Source organism: Ochotona curzoniae, unplaced genomic scaffold (genome assembly GCF_017591425.1).
Source record: "Ochotona curzoniae isolate NIBS_2020 unplaced genomic scaffold, NIBS_Ocur_1.0 patch81, whole genome shotgun sequence".
NCBI lineage: Eukaryota > Metazoa > Chordata > Mammalia > Lagomorpha > Ochotonidae > Ochotona > Ochotona curzoniae.
The window spans coordinates 437297-451884 of record NW_024467063.1 but is presented as its reverse complement, the minus strand read 5'-3'; the positions used below and the strand labels follow the sequence as shown (position 1 = coordinate 451884).

At 42.1% G+C, this 14588-nt stretch overlaps 1 protein-coding gene across 2 annotated transcripts in view; it reads right to left on the bottom strand.

The window, feature by feature from the left end:
* The window catches only part of LOC121168257 (treslin-like), a 38434-nt gene that overhangs the window by 6636 nt on the left and 17210 nt on the right, over positions 1-14588 (bottom strand). For both annotated transcript variants that reach the window (XM_040998174.1, XM_040998173.1), the window contains exons 8-17: positions 11684-11835; positions 10608-10708; positions 10274-10367; positions 10106-10185; positions 9698-9937; positions 8744-8840; positions 6324-6381; positions 6034-6174; positions 2031-2121; positions 1407-1465 (exon numbers count right to left, since the gene is read on the bottom strand). In XM_040998174.1, coding sequence (XP_040854108.1) covers positions 1407-1465; positions 2031-2121; positions 6034-6174; positions 6324-6381; positions 8744-8840; positions 9698-9937; positions 10106-10185; positions 10274-10367; positions 10608-10708; positions 11684-11835 — 1113 coding nt within the window. The remainder of the gene's footprint in view (positions 1-1406; positions 1466-2030; positions 2122-6033; positions 6175-6323; positions 6382-8743; positions 8841-9697; positions 9938-10105; positions 10186-10273; positions 10368-10607; positions 10709-11683; positions 11836-14588) is intronic.

Sequence of the window (14588 nt, the reverse complement as noted above, 5' to 3'; positions counted from 1 at the left end):
AAGGCAGATTTACAGAGAGGAGAGACAGAAAAATCTTGTACCCACTGGCTCACTCCCTAAGTGTCCACAACAACCAGAAATGAGCAGATCTGAAGCCAGGAGCCTGCTCTGGGCCTCCCATACGGGTGCAGGGTCCCAAAGCTTTGGGCCATCCTTAGCTGCTTTCTCAGGCCACAAGCAGGGAGCTGAGTGGGAAGAGTAGCAGCTGGAACATAAACTGGTGCCCAGATGGGATCCAGTGCTTGGAGGAGGAGGATTAATCAATTGAGCCACTGTGCCAGGCTCTAATAAGGAGTGTGGACCTCTCAAGTTGTGTCAACCACTAGGACATACATCCTATCTAATGATATTTGAAATTGTAGCTTTTCTTGTTGATTTTACCACAACAAATATCGATTACTTGAGCAATTTTAAAATGTTAGCTTTCCGGGCTCGGCATGATAGCATAGCAGTTAAAGTCCTTGCCTTGAACATGCCAGGATCCCATATGGGTGCTGGTTCTAATCCCAGTGGCCCCGCTTCCCACATAGCTCCCAGTCTGTGGCCTGGGAAAACCAGTCAAAGGACAGCTGAAAGCCTTGGGAACCTGCACCCGCATGGGAGACCCAGAAGAAAGTCCTGTCTCCTGGCTTCAGATTGGCTCAGCTCCAGCCATTGCGGCCGCTTGGGGAGTAAACCAGCAGATGGAAGATCTTCCTCCCTCTCTCCTTCTCTCTGTAAAGCTGCCTTTTCAATAAAAAATACATAAATAAATCTAAAAAAAAGTTAGCTTTCCAAAACCTACTTTTCATAACACATACTTTTAAAATAAGTCATAACATTTTGTGTGTAAGAGTGCTTTAGTCTCATCTTAAATCCTATTTCTGGTTCATAAAAACATTTTCTTCAAAATTTCAGTAAATTGTGTAAAGAAACATTCTTATAAAAATACTTGCTGAGCTACATACATAATGCACCGACAGCCAATACAATTTTTATAAAAGATCTTAGGATATTTTATGGTAACAAGTGCTGAAAAGTTTCCACAGAAACAGCAAAAAGTCGGGGAGGGAAGGAAGCAGTGTGAGGTCTGGTAGGCAGGCACAGTGGTACAGTGGGTAAGCTACTGTTTGGGAAACTCACATCCCATATCAAACCCTTATCACAGAGTTTAAGCCATGCCTCCACTTCTGATGCAGTATCCTGGTATGTGCCTAGGAGCCAGGGGCTGATGGCCCGAGTACTTGGGTGTAACCCACTCACGTGAGAAAATGCAATGGTGTTTCTTACTTCAGCCTGGCTTAGCCCTGGCTATTGCAGGCATGTGGGGAATGAATCAGCAAATGGAGGATCTCTGTATCTCTCTCTCTTAGTCAATTTTCCTTCAAATACATAAATAATTGATGGGGGAGAAAAAGTAACCTCACCTTCTCCTTTTTCAGGTGACTCTTCAACAACATCAATATCGGGACCAGGATCAGAAGCCCTCAAGGAAAAATAAGCAAAAATATTCAGTATGCCTCATAATCACTACCCACTAAAGAGAGAGGGAGGGAGGGAGAGGAACTGAGAGAGCGAGCTTTTCGTCCAACAAGGAAACAAAGATCACAGGGTTTGATGATGCCAGTACCAATGAAGTGGTGAGGAACAAAATGGTGGGCCACCTTTGCAGCACAGTATTGCTGCCATCCGCCAGTAGCCCACATGGGCCTTGGTCTGTCTCTGGGAACTCAGGGGTAAGGGGCCACCTTCCCCAAGTCAGCACATGGATGATGGATGGAGTTACAAAGTGTGGGATATGCACTTAATGCAACACTACTCAGCAAACACAGGGAGGAAGGGCTGATGCCCCAGCAACACAAATCAATCACAGCAGGTGCAGGAGGCCAGATATGACATGTCCTGCTTGGTTCTCCTGCTCTTCTTGAGACTATAGGATGCTGACGGGTGAAGAGCAACACAGCTAACAATGAAGTCACGACGGTCAGAAGGGCAACGGAACCCACAAGATGGTGAGCAAGGAGGGATGCGAGGACCAGGATATCACTCACCTGCCCTTGATCTGTCTGTGCAGCAGCCTTCTGGAGATCTGCTTATGTACTGGAGTCTCAGCCACACTCTTGGTCAGTAATTTGTGATAACCTAAAAGCAAAAAAGAGCTTAAATTGTAATTTTCACCTCACCTTCCCAAGAAGCATTTTTAACTCCCTCCCCAGCTGGAGTGGGTGCATTAACAGAACTCAGTCAACGCATCAGAACAATTTACTAGCACTGCCAAGGTGAACAAAATAAGCCAATGTGAAAATATCATAAAATTACTTCTCTAATAAGCAATTCTGAGAAAACAAAAACTGCACAATTGTCAAGATTAACACAGCCATCCAACTAAATATACTTTTTTTATGTCTATGATGAAATGAAATAAAATACATGAGAATGCTGAGAAGTCACACAAACATTAATACAGTAATCCAGCTCAGTACAAAATTTCTTTGTATAGGCGACAGGCCAATCTTGGAAGGAATGGGTTAAAGTGAGTTAAGAATGAACAGTAGGGGGCCCGGCACGATAGCACAGTGGTTAAGGTCCTCGCCTTGAATGCTCCAGGATCCCATATGGGCACTGGTTTATGTCCCAGCAGCCCCACTTCCCATCCAGCTCCCTGCGTGTGGCTTGGGAAAGCAGCCAAAGATGGCCCAAAGCCTTGGGACCCTGCACTCGCGTGGGAGACCTGGAGGAGGCTCCAGGCTCCTGGCTTTGGATTGGCTTTACTCTAGCCATTGTGACCACTTGGGGAATGAAATTGTCGGACAGAAAATCTTCCTCTCTGTCTCTCCTCCTCTCTATACATCTGCCTTTCCAATAAAAATAAATAAATCCATAAAAAAAAAAAAAGAATGAATAGCAGGGAACAGCAGAATAAAGATACCTAAGGGGGGCGGAAATAACCTCTTGTATAAAAGGAGCCAGCATATTGGCAAAAATGGATTAAACAACAAAATCACCATTTTAGAACTCTGGAGATGAAGGGCTTACACTAATGGAGGCAGTTAGCAGGGAATGGGCTGAATGTCCTGAAGTCCCCCTGGTCTCTGCTCCCTCTCTATCCTGCAATGGCCTTGAAAACCAGGGTCCAGCAGCCACTGGATGGGCAAGGAGCACCCCCAATGCCATTCCCACCTGCCTGGTAGCTCCATGGGAATCCCCAAGATTTAAAGGGATGGGAACACGACTGTTCTTCTGCCCCACCTTTGGAGTCATTTAGGATCTTAGGTTACTGATGGGTCACAGAGTCCACAGACAGACATCAGAGGTCACACACACAATATAGAAATGGCACACATGGACAGCTGCAGCCCCCAAGAAGCGAAAGTCAAAAACCTTTGAGGGGTTAAAGGATCAGATTTCCATGGTCACCACAACAAAATATACCCAATACCTAGTTCTCAATAGAAAACAACAATGCATAAAAAGAAACTATAGCCCATTTATTTAAAAAAAAAAAGACAAACAAACAAACAAAAAACAAAAACAAAACCAGAAACCATCCCTAGGGAAGATTACACAATGAAATTATTAACTAAAGGTATTAAATTGCTTTTCTAAATATGCACAACAAAGTCAAAATACAATTTACTAGAGGGATTCAACACCTTGAAAATGTCCTATATCTGATGAAAGACATCAACTCACATGTCCAAAAAGCTCAATTAGCTCCAAACAACAGACACTGAAAGATACACTTAAAAGTGAAACCATCAGAAGCCATAGATGAAGAGTTCTAGAAAGCCAGCAACGGAGAAGCTGTCCAGTAAGATTAATAGCTGGTTTCTTATCAGAAATGTTAGAGGCCAGAAGGCATATTTAAAGGGCTACATGAAAAAGGGCTGCAATAAGAACTCTAGCTCCTTTAATAAAACACATAAAGACATTCCCAGATAAATAAAGTGAACCCATCACCAGTACGTCTGCCCTACAAGGAAAGTTATGAGTGTGTTTCAGGCAAACACGAAAGGATGGGACTGGCTGAGGCACAGCCCTCGGAGTGCTGCCCGGGACGTTTGCACTCCATATGGAAGTGCTTACGTTTGAGTCCTCACTCTGCTTCCGATGTGACTTTCTGCCAATGTGTACCCCATGAGGTCCCTGGTCCCTGACATGGGGGATCCAGAGGGAATTCTGGGCTCTTTGCTCTGCCCAGTAAGGCTATTGGGCATTTGAGGTGTGGATCTCTAGGTCTGTCTTTATCTCTGACACCACATCTTTCAAAAACATTAAAACAAGCAATATGAAAAGACACTAGACAGTCATAAAAACAAGTGAAGAACACAACTTGAAGCCATTAGAAGAAAATAGCAAAGAACTAGCAAAGGTAGTTAAATATAAAAGGCAATTTTATACTGCTTTCAAGTTGCAAAAATTTTCCTATTTGATTTAAAAGGCAAATTTGTAAAATAATTCTGTATTAATAGACACAATGTGTAAATATATAATCTATGACAATAATAAATGTTTATCATTGCAGAAATACAATGTAGCAGTATTTATAGCTACATAAAGTATATAGAAATACATATTGGATATAATATATAATATATGATTAAAACTAAGTTGGTTTTATTCAAACTAAAAATCAGTTAAATGTAATGATAGAGAAATTGAAACAAAAAGCTATAATACATGAGAAATAAAATGGCAGAATACAGTCCTTGGTCATTACAAGTAGATTAAATGTTACAGCTAAAACACAGAAATTGGCAGAATGAAATAAAAATATATCACCCAACAATATGTTGTTTAGATTCAGTTTAGATATAGAGATGCAGAGGTTCAAAGTGAAGAAAAAGCAAGATAATCTGCAAAAAGGAGCCAGTGGTCCCCTCATTGCAAGACTCCAGTCAAACGTAGTTACTAAAGACAAAATACATTACTCATTACTAACAGTTCATTCATCAAGAATATAAAATAATGCATACCTGATAGAACTGATATATGAATCAAAATCTAAACAGAACTAGGGAGGAGCAGAGAACTCACCAGTAACAGTTGGAGATCTAAATATTCCTTTCCAGTGACAATTGGAAATACGCAGAACAATAAGTACAACTAAACATAAGACCCAAAAGGAACCATAAACTACTTATCACACATAATAAAATACACATCTACAGTAAACTTTGCCCAATAAGAGCAGAGCACATATACTTCCCAAGCACACATGGGTTACTCTCCAGGAAAGACCAAATGTAAAGTCGTAAAACAAATCTTAACAGGGCTCGGCAGCGTGGCCTAGTGGCTAAAGTCCTCGCCTTGAATGCACCGGGATCCCATATGGGTGCCAGTTCTAATCCCAGCAGCTCCACTTCCCATCCAGCTCCCTGCTTGTGGCCTAGGAAAGCAGTTGAGGATGGCTCAAAGCCTTGGGACCCTGCACCCATGTGGGAGACCTGGAAGAAGTTCCTGGCTCCTGGCTTCAGATCGGCATAGCATCGGCCATTGCGCTCACTTGGGGAGTGAATCATCAGATGGAAGATCTTCCTCTCTGTCTCTCCTCCTTTCTGTATATCTGACTTTCCAATAAAAATAAATAAATCTTTAAAAACAAAAACAAATCTTAACAAACTTGAGAAGATGTGAAACAGAAAACAATTAACCAAAGGGAACGTGGGAAATTTACAAATACTTGAATACTAACGCACTACTATATAACCAATGAGACATAGAAGAAACACAAAGAGAAAATATTTTGAAATGACAAAATGGATCCAGCTATTCTAGTGTTTAGAGAAGAATTTATGGCTATTAGTACCCTTATCAGAAAAGAAAGGTCTCAAATCAGTAACTTGCCCTTATGTTGAACAACTAGAAAAAGAACAGACCAAAACCCATGGCAGGTAGAGGGAAGGAATCAAGATCAGAAAAACAGAAAATTCAATGAAAGGAAAACTGGGTTCACTGTAAGGAAGAACAAGAGCTTGAAGTAACTAAACCAAGCACAAGGGGAACAGTGCTGTCCTCACAGAAGGAGCACCAGCCCTCCAACACGGTAGGTACCTTTGGTCTTTCTCTCCACTTTATCCCCCAGACCATCCACAACAGACACGGAATGGCTTCTGGGCAATCCCCGCTTCAGAGATCTCTTTGAGGGAGAAAGCATTTCCTGGTTGAAGAGATTTCTTCGAACCTTGGTCACTTCTGAAAACACAAAAGTTATCACCGATAAAACAGAGGCTTTGATACAAAGAAGCTGCATTTATTATTAAGTGTTCCTTAAGCAGTACTTTTCCACATTGTATTAAAACCAACCTCACGGATGATGCACACACTGAGAAAACAGAGCTTACCTTGTCCTGTATCCTTCCTTGTCTGCGGAGGCTGCTGAGGGTCAGCACATGTGTTCTCCTGGAAGACGGGAAAATCCAGTAGGAAACATTTAGAAAGACATTCACTGAGAATAAATAATAAAAATTCTACACAGAACCAAGAGAAATAGTAAAACACACAAAAACAGGTTCCAAAGACACTGTTACACTATAATTGTACAAGAAACACCATAAATGCCCATAAAGAGTGAAATAAATGATATCTCTCTCCAGTGTGGACATCAAGGAAGGAGAGTCACTGGCGCAGCGCAGGGGATTATGCCACCACTTGTTTTGCCAGCATCCCATATGATTGCCAGGTCAAGTGTTGGCTACGTCACTATTTTTAAATAAGATTTATTTACTTTACTTGATGGAATTACACAGGGAGAGAGAGGGAAGGATCTTCCACTTGCTGGTTCACTCTCCAAGGAGCTGGCCAGTTTGAAGCTGAGAGTCAGCAACTTCCTCTTGGTTTCCTACCTGGGTACAGGGTCCCAAAACTTTGGGCCATCCTCTACTGCTTTCCCAGGCCACAAGTAGGGAGAAGGATGGGAAATGGACACAAACAAGTGGCTCACTTGGGATCCTGGCACATGCACAGCAAGGATTTAGCCACCAAGCCATCGTGTCAGGTCCAAGTAATGATTTCTAAAGAATAGGGCCCGGCACAATAGCCATAGAGCTAATATCCTCGCCTTACAACATACTGGGATCCCATATGGGCACTGGTTCTAATTCTGGTGGTCTCGCTTTCCATCCAGCTCTCTGCTTGTGGCTTGTGAAAGCAGTTGAAGATAGCCCAAACCTTGGGACCCTGCACCCATGTGGGTGATCCAGAAGAGGCTCCGGGCTCCTGGCTTTGGATCAGCACAGCTCTGGCCAATACGGTCACTTGGGGAGTTAATCAATGGAAGGAAGATCTTCCTCTTGGTCTCTCCTCTATGTATATCTGACTTTCCAATAAAAATAATAAAAACAAATCTTAAAAAAAAAGAATAGATGAAGGATACTCTAACGTTTAACTTCATGTGACTTTAACTTATGATGATTGTATATAATGTACATAATACCCTTTATCCCCCATGCTCTCCCAAAAAGTGGGGAAATCGCAAACTAGAGAGCAACTACACCCAGGAACATCTTTGGAACAAACTGCTCTACTAGCTACCATAAGAACAGATTTAAGAGTCTAAACAGGAACCAGTGCCATGATGTAGACCACTAATCCTCCATTTGTGGTGCCAGCATTCACCTATCCCTGCTAATAGCCCAGGAAAGCAGCAGAAGACGGCCCAAGTGCTTGGGACCCTGCACCCAAAAGAAGCTCCCAGCTCTGGCTTCAGATTAGCTGAACTCCAGCTGTTGCAGCTACTTGGGGAGTGAACCAACTGATGGAAAACAGATCTCTCTTTGTCTCTCCTTCCTCCTCTATAAATCTGGTTCTCCAAAAAAAATAATAAATAAATCTTAAAAAAAAGTTTAAAACCCGAATCTATCTAAACAAGGGAATGTATGTGAATTTGCCATTGTAATCATTGGAAGAATGAGCTAGTGACACAAAGCCAAGATCTCGCTGCTAGGAAACACTATATGATAGTTCTTAGTTGCTGAGGGAAATTACAATTACAACAACATTTGATACATTAGAGTTCTTCATCCAGGAATTTGTGAGCTATAGCATATAGAACAAAAGGGCTACTCCTTGTTTCTGAAAGTGTCACACGAAAGGACCAGTCATGCCCATTAGTGTGTATGTGGCCTTTAGCTAATTGCTTCCCCACAGTTTTAACCGAAGTTAAACCCTCAATCTCAGTAAATCTTTTTTTTTTTTTAAAGATTTCTATGGGAATGGCAGACATATATAGAGAAAAGGAGACAGAGATCATCCACCTGCTAGTTTATTCCCCAAGTGGCTGCAAAGGCTGGAGCTGAGCTGATCCGAAGCCAGGAGCCAGCAGCTTCTTCTGGGTATCCAATAAAGGTGTAGGGTCCCAAGGCCTTGTTCTGTCCTCTACTGCTTTCCCAGGCCACAAGCAGGGAGCTGGATAGGAAGTAGGGCTGCCGGGACACAAACTGGCACCCATATGGGATCCCAGTAAGTGCACAGTGAGGATTTTAGCTGCTAGGCTACCACGGCAGGCCCATAAAAACTTACCCTTAAAAACATAACATACTGAGAAGTACTTCCTGTTAGGCAACCACAGTCCTATTACAATCATTATTTCAATGATCTTTTCACTTAAAATTTTATGAAAATTACTCGATCCTATTTTTGTTATCTTCCAAAGTCTATTTCTAGAAAGCAGAGATACTGTTTCTCATTCCCGTTTATTATGTCAACTAAAGCTGGAAGGAGTAACAGTGCTAGTGCCATTTCTCATCTACAGGAGACTACTTACATTTTTTGTAGCTCTCTTGGACATTTTGGGAATTTCAATTTGTCGAAGATTCTGTGAAACCTCTGCAATGCTTTTATGTCTTATTAGTGCATTTTTCCTTTTAAAAACAGAAAGACACAGTCAAGACACACTAGCTAGAGGCTGCAGGTAGATAAAAGGCTTCTTCTCAGGTGCTGAAGATCCCAGGAGGATGCTAGGAGGGGCTCTGTGACCTGCAGCATAAATGCCACACACTCCCTAGACAACACAGGGAATGTCAGATGCTGCTCGTTAACTCCACAGAAGGGCAACCACCAATTCAATACACAGAATGGACAAAGACAACTGGACTTTGTCAGAACTGACGCAGAGTACAGATAATTTACCTGACTCCATGAGCTTCCTGGGTAACTATGCTGATCCTTTAGAGGACTCAAAGATATTCCACTAATAGCTTAACCATCTGGTCCTTCCAGCTAACAACTTTCTCTTATCTACGATACTGATGCTGCCAAGGTGGTAAAGAAGGAAGCTGTCTTGGCCAGCATTGAGGCTTAATGGGTTAACCTGCTCCCTACCAGCAACCCATAGGAGCATGGGTTTAACTCCTGGCTGCTCCACTTCCAATCCAGCACTCTCCTAATTTGCTGGGAAAGCAGCGAAGGGTAACCTGAGAGTTTGGGCCCCTGACACTCATGTAGGAGACCTGGATGGAGCTCCTGGTTAAGCCTGGCCCCCGCCCCACCTGAGCATTGTGGTTTATTTAGGAAGTAAAGCAATATACAGATTATCTGTCTCTCTCCCTGACCCCTCTCCGAAGCTTCACGTACTTTTTTTTCCCTTTTAATGTTAAAAATAAGTTCCAAGGAGTGCTAGAAAAGCCTAGGGAACACTGTAAAATGCAGTGAGAGGAAGTACCTCTCCTGTACCTGCCCCTCCATCAGGATTATAAAATACATAAAATTTATGATTTACCTTCTCTTCTTGGCTGATCTGGTTCGCAGCTCCTCCAATTGGTCTGACTCAGTGCTGCCCAACACTGATGGATGAGCACTTGGCAGAAGAGGCAAAGAACGAAGTGGTGATTGGATTTCTTGTGTCATGGAGTCATCACTGAAAAAATCTGTGGGAAGGACACGAGCCAGCTTCTGAGGAATCATAAACCCAAGGCTGTTGTAAAGATTTCCTAGTGTCTTTGGGATAGAGTCAATATACCTGTGGAATAGATGGGTTAAATGTGGAATAGAAAGTTACCATCTCACCCACGCCACTCCGTTTATCATGCAGCATTCTAATAGTCCTGACAATACCATCAGGCTCAGACAACAGCATAGGCAACTCACAAGGAAACACAACTTTAAAGTTAGTAGCCATCAAACTTACAATCTCAAAATTTCCTCCAGAAAGTTGGCTAAGTATGCAGAGTCCTCCGTGAGATACAACAAGCGCAGCAGGTCTGTCACCTGATGGATGGTTGAGAGAATTACCGCATGCCCTCCGCAGGGAGCCCCAGGCGCCAAGCCCTGTCCCAGGCACTGGGCAGCATCCTACCTCCTCCTCCATGTACTCCACGTCCTCAAGATTCTCACATATGGAAGGGCACTGCACACACAGCTCTAAACGAAGGAACACCTGGAGCTGGCACCTGCAGAGGGAAGAAAAATACTTGAGCGTAACTACTATGAATGACCCCCAGCTCCTTCCTTACATGAGCATCTATTTACATAAAAAGAACTAGAACTACTGTTTTCTCTAAATATCCATCTGATGATCAGGTGGGATTACAAAGACTCAGTAATAGCCGCTCAACTTTAAACTGAAACGAGTAAATCTCAACGCTCTAGTTTGAGATGGCATTTAAAAAGTTAGGAAGGCAGGAACTTACTCTCTGACTTTTGCTTCCTTATCCAGCTTTTTCCCTACATTCTGTCGAAGACTTTTGCTGGTTTTCAAGAAGTTACTTTTTACTAGATTCAGACAGTTTACCTGGAAATACAAAATTACAACAGAAGAATAAATTACTTGCTATTTCTAATTTCTTTTACATTTGAATAATGCCCTAAAAGAGGGGAAGTATATTACAACTTTGCTTATTTTTTCATTTCAATGATAAATACTGAAGTGATAATTCTTTTAGATCTTTAAAAATATTTGACCGTAAGTAGGAATGGATACAGCAAACCTTTAGATTTGAACTATCTTAAATGGATGGTTCCAGAGCTGGTGTTGTGAAGTAGTGGGTTAGGCTGCCTGCCTGTGATGCCAGCATCCCATAAAGGCATCGATTTGAGTCCTAGTTGCTCTACTTCAGATCCAGCTCCCTGGTCCCTGCTTAGGCCTGGGAAAGAAGTGGAAGATGGCCCAAGTGTATGGTCCTTTGCATCCATGTGGGGGCCCAGAAGGAGCTCCTGGCTCCCGGTTTTGGCCTGGTCCAGCCCTAGCTGTTGCAGGCAGTGAACCAGTGAATCAAAAAATCTCTTTCTCTATCTCTTTGTATGTGCTCTACCCTTCAGGGGAAAAAAAATTAAAAAGGAAGGTCCACAAAGTAGTGACTACTATGTTCCCCGTAGAGAAGAGCCCTGCTTTTGCCACTAAGCCTGAACAGTGGTGCCCAGAGGATCCCATGGCTGAGGACCAGGGAGGTTTCTCAAAGGACAGATGGCCAGTCTCAACCTGGGATTCACTTCAACTCATCTGGAGGAGGCCAGCATCAATGTTTAAAACCGATGTTCCAAGTGAATTTAAATTGCAGCTAAGAAAAAAATCTTGCAGCTCAAATGAGGAAAATAGCTTTCCTTAGGAGAAAAAGACATGTAACCAGCTCTACTCATATCATTTCTTCAACTTCTTCCCTTCCAGGTTCTGGATTCCTGCATGACATAAGGTGTAAGAGACAATGCCAACACACGTGAATGGAAACACTTCCACATCTGTAAGAGGCAGAAACTTCTAGACTCTTACTTCTAAGTCCTTGGTGCCTTTGGACTTAAGGAACTCCTTAATGATGGAGATTATGTTTCGAGTACATGACCACAATGTGCTTTCTTCTGTGGCCACAGTCTTTTGGTAGTTTTCATGTATGTAAGTCAGTAGCTCATCCTCAGTTTTAAAATCTGTGGGGGGGAAAAAAAAGGCAAAATTGAAGCCCTTGCACTCTTCGTACCAGTGGTTCCAACGAGTGGAGATTTTTGCCTCCTGAGCCACATCTGGCTGTGTTTGGACTGTGCCCAGCTAGTGGTGGGGAGCGGGGGCAGTTACTAGCACCTACCGTGTAGAGGCCAGAGAAGCTGCATAGAGTGTGGGACAACCCAGAACACCACACAAATACAAGGGGAAAAGGAAATACACTGGATACAAGGTAGAAACCCAGGAGAAAAAAAAAAAAGATGATTCTAGACACAGGCTTTCCTTCCTTTCCAACAATTAACTCAAGGTGGTGTTACAGATCTACATGTGAAAAGCAAACCCATGGGCCCAGTGCAGTAGCCTTGTGGCTAAAGTCCTTGCCTTGCATGTGCCAGGATCCCATATGGGCACTGATTTATGTCCCAGCAGCCCCACTTCCCATCCAGCTCCTTGCTTGTGGCCTGGGAAGGCAAACCAGGATAACCCAAAGCCTTGGGACCCTGCAACAACATGGGAGACCTGGAAGAAGCTCCTGATTCCTGGCTTCAGATCAGCTCAACTCCTGCTGTGTGCCACTTGGGGAGTGAACCAGGAGATAGAAGATCTTCCTCTCTGCCTCTCCTATCTATATATCTGACTTTTCAATAAAATAAAAATAAATCTTAAAAAAAAAAAACAGAAAAGAAAAAGAAAAACCCAGGGATCAGAACTACAGCACAACAAATTACGCCAGTTTGTAGCAGTGAATTCCTTTTGCTCCATTTTCTTACCAGCTTTTGATTGACAGTGTTTTGCGTTTTATCCATTCTAATTAAGTCTGTGTTAGTTTCTCATTGTTTTAATTTGCAATTTTCTTATGATTTATACAGTTGAATACATTATATTTGTATGTCTTTGAGTCTGTCTGTTCAGGTCCTTTGCCCATTGTTTTAAAAAAATGATTTATTTATTTGAAAATCAAGAATGGGGAGAGGTAGGGAAGGGAGGAAAAAAGAGAGAAAGGAGGGGGAGAGGAGAGAGCTGAAGAGAGGGGAAAGGAGGGGAAGGGAGGGTAGGGGAGGGGGAGGAAAAGGAGGGGAAGGGAGGGGAGGAAAGATCCTTCCATTTGCTGGGTTCACTCCCCTGCACCTAAGCCAGTTGCCTTGAGCTCCATCCCTTCCACACAAACACTTGCATGTGCAGGCTCACAGTAGTTTTATTCATAAACATCACATATTTGCATAAGTAACTGGATCAATTAGCTGTGGTTCATTCAGTCAATGGAATAGAGCTACCCGAGAGGGAAGTTAAAACATGTATCACTAAGTGAAAGAAGCCAATCTGAGATTCCATCTACAGGATTTTCTGAATAAAGTAAAAACATGGAGACAGTAAAAAAAGATCAGTTGCTCCCAAGGGTGGGGTTGTGCAGGGAAGAACAAGGCAGAGCACAGAGAATTTTTTATTTTTAAGGCAATGAAAATCCTGTGTGCTACACAAGGGTAGGTGCATGTCAGAACAACAGTGTGTCCAACACCAAGCACAAACCTCATATGAGCTCTGGCCTCCAGACAAAGTGCCACCTAGGCCACAGTGCTGAGAGGGGGTAGTGGGAGGTCAAGGTAGAGCTGAACCCTTTCTCCTGTGACTGATTTTGTGGTGAAGCCAAAACTACCCTAAACAAATAAATCTATGTTAAAACATTAAGGGTAACCACCCGTGGAAAAGAAAAACCAACTACGGTCAAAACCTAACAGAAGGACAAAAGAATAAAGGAAACTTGAATAATCCCAGAAAATATCAAAGAAGAAATAAATAAGTAAAAGAAGCATGATAAATGGAAAGCAAAAAAATACACTAGAAATACACTAAAAAATACATCCAAACTAGCCAGTAATCATAACAACTGTGCAGTTACTGACGAAACAAATCTGCTGGTTAATAAAAATTCTCAGGTTGGACTTTAAAGCCTGGAAGAACTACAAGGGAACTTAGACAAATATATGTGGAGAACAACTAATACAATCATTTCAGTTATAAGTAAAAGACAAAAATTACTAAAAATGTTGAACATTCAAACATTAATGACCTAATATTGAATAATTAGCAGATACGTATTACTTTCAACTACCTGTGGAATATGAAAACGACCACATATTAGGCCAGACTTCAGCAAAGAATCAATATCTTACACAGTCCAAAATATCAAAAGCTAATTATGAAATAATTTTTCAAAGTTAAGGGGTTGGCACTGTGGCATATGGGAAAGCAGGGGAAGATGATCGAGTGCTTGGGTCCTGCACTCACACGGGAGACCTGGAAGAAGCTCCTGGCTTTGGAGTGCTGCAGCCCAGCCACTGCAGCCACGTAGGGAGTGAATCAGAGGAAGGAAGATCTCAATCTCTTGCTCTTTTTGTAACTCTTTAAAATATATAAAATAAATCTTAAAAAAAATAATTTTCTTTAAAGAGACTGAACAATTAAAGAAAAAGGGCAAAAAAGGGCACAAATAAACAATGCTAGAAATAAAAATAGCAGAAACTGAAAATACTAGTAAGACACAATGCCAAGCTTCATTTCTTCCATAAAAATACCTAGTCAGCCAAAAATATATATATGTATATATATACATACATATGTATATATGTATATATATGTAGTCATTCAATCACCAGCTGTTGAAAAGATTATCCTCTATCTATGAGTTACTGGGGTGTCTATCAAAAATTACTTCAGCACTGGTACAGGGTCACTGCTGCAC